The sequence below is a fragment of the Pipistrellus kuhlii genome, unplaced genomic scaffold, assembly GCF_014108245.1.
Source record: "Pipistrellus kuhlii isolate mPipKuh1 unplaced genomic scaffold, mPipKuh1.p scaffold_m20_p_10, whole genome shotgun sequence".
In the NCBI taxonomy this organism is placed as follows: Eukaryota; Metazoa; Chordata; class Mammalia; order Chiroptera; family Vespertilionidae; genus Pipistrellus; species Pipistrellus kuhlii.
The window spans coordinates 8,163,523-8,169,702 of NW_023425405.1; the positions used below are offsets into that span (position 1 = coordinate 8,163,523).

General features: G+C 37.8%; 1 protein-coding gene across 1 annotated transcript; it reads right to left on the reverse strand.

Moving 5' to 3' along the window:
- Nucleotides 1-5,199: 5,199 nt before the first annotated feature.
- On the reverse strand, nucleotides 5,200-5,488 carry LOC118712252 (40S ribosomal protein S29-like). The gene has a single exon (XM_036425817.2). It carries the CDS (start codon nucleotides 5,438-5,440, stop codon nucleotides 5,270-5,272), a length of 171 nt encoding a protein of 56 aa, XP_036281710.1. The 5' UTR covers nucleotides 5,441-5,488; the 3' UTR covers nucleotides 5,200-5,269.
- Nucleotides 5,489-6,180: the final 692 nt, after the last annotated feature.

The following is a 6,180-nucleotide window of genomic DNA, read 5'->3' on the forward strand; positions in this document are numbered from 1 at the left end:
CACACTCAAGGGGCCAAAGAGCCACAGTTTGCCCACCACTGAGATAAAGGAATGTAAGGTAAGGGAAGAGAGATAGTGGTTAGATAGTGGAAGAGAAAAATAAATGGCAATAAAAAGAGAGAGTGAGGAATAGGTAGATTTTGGAAAAAAATTAAAAAGTCCAGTTGCAGGCATCGTGAATTTAAATATTCTCCCTTGGGAAAAGGGGATTAAAAAGAACTAAAAATGCTTTTATTTCTTCCTCTAATTCATATTAATCTCTGCAGTCAGGATCTTTCTGATATGCAAATCAGATCTTTTCACAAGCTACTCAAAACTCCTTCAATATCTTCCATTCTCCGCACAATGAAGTCCAGGTTGCTGACTTTCTTTAAGGCCTTTCTTGATGTGGCTCATGTACAGTATATCTCCCCTGCCTCAACTCCTGGTACCTTCTCCCTGAAACTCTGAACTCGAACATGTCCTCTTTTACCTCTGAGTCTTCTAATGAGCTTTCCATTCTGACTCTTCACCTTGATGTTCTTCATCTCTCCACTACCTTCACCACCCTTTTTCTACCTAATTCCAACTCATAATTAATGTCTTGGCTTTAGGTAGTTTTCTCTGGGTTAGGAATCTCCTCTATGTGCACCTTTACCGTAGGCAATATTGAAATTGTTTCTCTTTTTGTCTTTTAGTCCTTTATAGCCTTGCCTTTTTGTTATTGTTGTTCAACCTCACCAGAGGATATTTTTTTCCCCATTTACTTTTAGAGAGAGTGGAAGAAGAGAGAGAGAAACATTAGTGGGATTGAACCTGCAATCTAGCTGTGTGCCCTTGACTGGGAATGCAACCTTGACCCTCCTGTACTCAACACTGGGCAGGCTTATGTCTTTGTCTTCTTGGTTTTTATGTCACTTCTTGTCTTTATAAGAGATAAGGAAATGTCTTTTGTACTCTGTATCCCTGGAAACTAGATTAGTGCTTATTACATTTTAGATGCTAGACAAGCATTTGTTGTAATGATTGAATGATTGAACAAAAAAACAAATATTTTAAGGAAGAAATTATAAATTCTTTTTAAAATGCCCCAAGAATCCATATTTTATACTCCATGTAGGAGTGTAAATAGAAAATAACCAATAATTTTATTGTTAGCCCTCAACCATGTCTGGAATAAGACAAAAGAAATACAAGCAAGAATGGAGTCACTTTGCTTTGTGCCATGTCTATGTCCACCAAACACAGAGTCAGGGGGCTTTGGTTAAAAATAAATGGCAAAGGTTTATTCAAGTGTATTAGGATTTACAGATAAAAAACACAACTAGGCAATGCCCAGAATATTCCAAAGACGAAAGAAAAACTTAAAGTCCTTGTGGTAAAAAGTTCATTTTTTTTTTTTTTTTTTTTTTTAGAAAAATTAGTCCTGCATTTTTAGGCTCTAAATTGGTCTGAGGTTGTATTCTTCCAAGTATCCAGTGGTCTGGATAATGGATGTCAGGTGGTCTGAACATGTGACTATTCTTCTATAAGTTCTTCAGGTTATATATATATAATACTAGTGGCCCGGTGCATGAATTCATGCACTGGTGTGTGTGTGTGTGTGGGGGGGGGTCCCTTCAGCCCAGCCTGGCCCCTCTCACAGTCTGGGACCCCTCAGGGGTGGGAGGTGACCTGGCGATTAGGGGAAGGTGATGCTCCCATCACACCTCTGCTGCTGACACTGCCAGCAGCACAAGCCTCCGCTGGTCCTGGTTACCTGAGTCTTGGGTGGCCTTGGGCAGGTAGACAGCTGCCATTGGAGGTTTGCTTGCACCTTGGGCTGGCCCTGGGGGCTGGGGGGATTGGGGGACTCTGGAAGCAGGCACCTCAGTGGGGCTGAGAGGACTGGGCACCAACATCTTATGGCTGTGGGTACTGCCATCTTTGAGGGTGTGGCAGTCAGTTAGCATATTCCCTACTTATTGGCTGTAGGTCACCATCTTTGTAAAAGCATGATAATCAATTAGCATATTCTCTCTTTATTAGATAGCATATATTGATACAAAACTAAAAAATTAAAAAGTTTAAGTTCCCAGGCTGGTAAAACCAAGAATAGAATTCTTTTCTTATGTCTCATTGTACCTATTTTAATAACCTGGCAGCTTGACTATAGTGACTCCATTTTATTTCTTTACTCTTTCCTCATATAAAATGTTGAATGCAGTTGATTTGGAACAGGGACTTCAATTTAGGCTTCTTATTTCAAATTTTTGGATTTCTTTTTCTTTATTTCTTTATCAAATAACTCACAGAAAGAGCACCTCCCCAACACACATACACACAATTTTTTCCATAATTCTCCATACAAATCTTTAAAATAGCAAACTTTCCTAGGCAGCTGGTATAATGCAAAGCCCACTAACCAGAAGTAGGAAGACCTTCAGAATATTAAAAAATAGACATCACATTTATCTCAATTTTGCTGGGTCATACTCTAAAAGCCACTTTATTCATCTGGAAAATTAGAAAAGTTGAATCAGAAGAGGCTCAACCAACACTTACTATCCTATAATCCACTTAATATATATGAATTATTGTGCACATTTCCCATTTATATAAAAGTTTCAGAAAAATATTTTCTTCATAGATGTATATTTCTATATTTCTATGTGTCTTGGTGTTTGAATTGCCTTAACTTGCATGTAAATTCTTATATGGCAGGGATATTAGCTTTCTACTGAACTGGGGCTAATGCTGGGACTTAAAACTTTTCTTTTTTTCTTTCTTTTTGCATTCAATGCTATTTTGTATTAGTTTCAGGTGTACAGCACAGTGGACAGGCATTCATATAGGTTACAAAATGTTTCCTCCAAGTGCCCACTTGGCACCATAGATAGTTATAACAATACTAGAGACCTGGTGCATGAAATTTGTGTATGGGGGAGGGGTCCTCTCTCAACTCAGCCTGCACCCTCTCCAATATTGGACCCCTTGAGAGATGTCTGACCACCCACTGGGATTGGGCCTACCTGGGTGGTCGGACATCCCTCTCATAATCCAGGACTGCTGGCTCCCAACTGCCCTCCCCTGCAGGCCTGGGCCCCCCAACTGTCCTCCTCTGCAGGCCTGGTCATCCCTAACTTCGCACAACTTCCCTCCCTTGCAGGCCATCTTGTGTCCACATGGTGGCAACATCTTTGACCACATGAGGGAGGCCATCTTGTGTCTTGGAGTGATGGTTAATTTGCATATTAATCTTTTATTAGATAGGATTGTTAACTACATTCCCTATGCTTCACAAATTCCATCCCATGCCTATTTTGTCAAGTACCAATTAGCACTTCCTTAATCCTATCACCTTATTTCTCCCAGCCCCCCAACATCCCTCCCCTCTTGCCTCAGTCAATTTGTTCCCTGTATCTCTAAGTCTGTTTCAATTTTGTCTCTTTTGTTCTTGTAGATTCTACATATAAGGAAGATCACTTGGTATTTGGCTTCTTCTATCTAGCTCATTTCACTTAGCACAATACAGGACTTAGGCATCTTTTGAAAACTAGTAGAACGGGCCCAAGAAGAACCTGATTTTTATGGGTTGTCATAAGGACTTTTGTTTTGGGCTACAGCAAGCCTGAGAAAGTTTGCGCATGGAAGCCTGGGAACTGGAGACAATTGCTGTGGAGGTAACATTTTCCTTCCCTATCTCTATTAAACCTGAGAGGTGCTTTTGGTGAAGCTGAAGGAGCTGGTTTTGTGAGAGAAGACAAAGTTTAAGAGAGGGGCATTTTCTAGACATCGGAGCAGGACACATTGCTGTGTGGGCACAATGAGTTGTTGCTGGAATGTTGGGCCATTTAAGATCCTTATGCTGAAGGTTTGGGATGACCTGGGAGATACAGCTTTGGACAGTGATGGAAAGTTGAGATGGCTTCTCAACTGAAGTTGGTAAGGGGATTGGTTGGTGGTAAACTCAGACAAGACAGCCCTGGAGACTTTGAAAATATACCGAGGTGAAGGGGAATTTTGTGGCTGGCAATTGTCCCATGAAGTGCAAAGGAGAAAAACAAACTCACCAAATTTGAGTAATTGCTATCGATAAAAACTTTTGGTATCCCCAGAATGGTGAAACCAAGGGAAACTTGCATTAAATTTACAAAAGGTTCATATGTTGCAGTTTCTAAACCATACACTGCTATTGTGCTATTATTATGAAAAAAATTCTCCCATCATTATCTATTTGCTATACTTTGTTCTGTGCAAAATGGTAGTCACTGGTTCTATGTGTTTCTTGCCCACTTGAAATGTAGCTGATCTGAGTTGAAATTTTTCATAAAGGTAAACTACACATCAATATCGGAGAATATAGTATAAATTATGTAAAATATAATTTTTAATGTTGATTATATGTTGAGATAATGTTTTGTACATATTGGATTAAATAAAATATATTACTAAAATTAACTTCACATGTTTCTTCTTTTTAAAATGCAGCTACTAGAAAATTAAAAATTACATGTATAACTTGCAGATTTCTATTGGAAAAGGCTAACTGATAATTAACATATGGGCACTAAGTCATATGCCACTTTTTTTAGTTTTTAATTTATGCACACAAAATTTTTAGCTGGATAAAATATAAACTCTTGAGAATAGGTTTTATGTTTCTATTTTTGATTTTTTTCCAGGGTTTAAAGCACAAATAGCATGTGATATATTTCACTACATGCTTATTGATTTAAATTGATAATTAAAAAAATCTTTATTACTTTATTTTCATAAACCTGTGAGTTACTTTTAGATTGTGTCCTAGATAAGTATATTTTGATTATAAACAGAACTTTGTATCATTATAAAAATAATTCAGTGCTAACATAATTATTCTAATCCATTGTGAGCTATGTTTTCTACTTCCTTGCTTTATATTTCTAAAATGAGAAAACTGATAAAGGTACTAATGTGTTTATTTTTATAAGCCTCCAATAATTTAGTATAGTTGGGAGAAATATTAGCTGAATTTCTGAAATTCCAAATTATTATTTTTATTTAACTACTTATTTTGAAATAATTTTCTACAGAAGACTTAGAAGATAGGTCAAAAAAACTTCAGTATACTCTTCAATCAGATTTATCAATTGTTTTCATTTGGCCACATTTGCTTTATTATTCTGAAGCTATCACCTATCTATCTAGATAATTATTTTTTTTTTGAAGAGTGTTTTTTTGTTTGTTTTTTGTTTAAAATTATTTTATGTACAAAGAGATAGCATTGTTGTAGGTAGATGTCTTCAATGACCCATTCACGGAAGTTCCCTTAGTCCAACTTAATGAAGCCGATGTCCTTCGCGTACTGGCGGGAACACTGGCGGCACATGTTGAGGCCGTACTTCCGGATCAGGCCGTGGAGGTTGGAGCAGACTCGGCAAGAGCGAGAGCCCTGGCCGAATTTCCTCGGATGGCTCCAGTAGAGTTGCTGGTGACCCATCTTGCTCACTCTGTAGCAACGAGGCAAAAAAAAAAAAAAAAAAAAAAGCCAGATAATTATTTTTTTCATGAACCATATAATAGTTGCATACATTATACTTCTTTATGTTGAAATACTTCCGTTAGTATTCTTAAGAACAAGGACAGTCTCTTAGGAAATCACTAGAGGCTTGGTGCACGAAATTTGTGCATGTGATCAGGGCTGATGGAGGCCTTTTGGCTGTTGGTGGGGACCTTACTTTCCTGGTTGCTGGCTGCCAGCTAAGGCCTTCCTTAGTTCAGTACCTCCCCCCCCCCCTCCCCGATTATCAGTACACTTCACAGCAAGCAATCGAACTCCTGGTCTAACTCCCAAGGGGATACTTTGCATATTAGCCATATATATATATAGTACAATGATCCAATTCATGAAATTCAACAAGAATTATCTATTACAAAATACATATTTAAATTTTGCTATTTGTCTTTATGCTATTTCTTCCCAAATCTGGGGTCCACCTCAAGAGCATGAGTTGCATTTAATTGTCATATCTTTTTTAGTTACCTTTAATCCAGAATCTGGTTCCACAGACATTTTTTTTTCCTTTTGTGTTTTATGACAGTGATATTTTTAAGAGTCTGTGCCAATTGTTTTATACCATGTTCTTTGATGTGAGTTTTCTAGTGATTAGATGCAGAGACACAAGAATGACATCAGAATAATGCAGTAATTGTGTTGACAGAAGTACAACAGAAATGATG

Excerpts from the sequence above, each read along its gene's own strand:
- LOC118712252 (XM_036425817.2), bottom strand. The coding sequence starts at position 5,440 with ATGGGTCACCAGCAACTCTACTGGAGCCATCCGAGGAAATTCGGCCAG.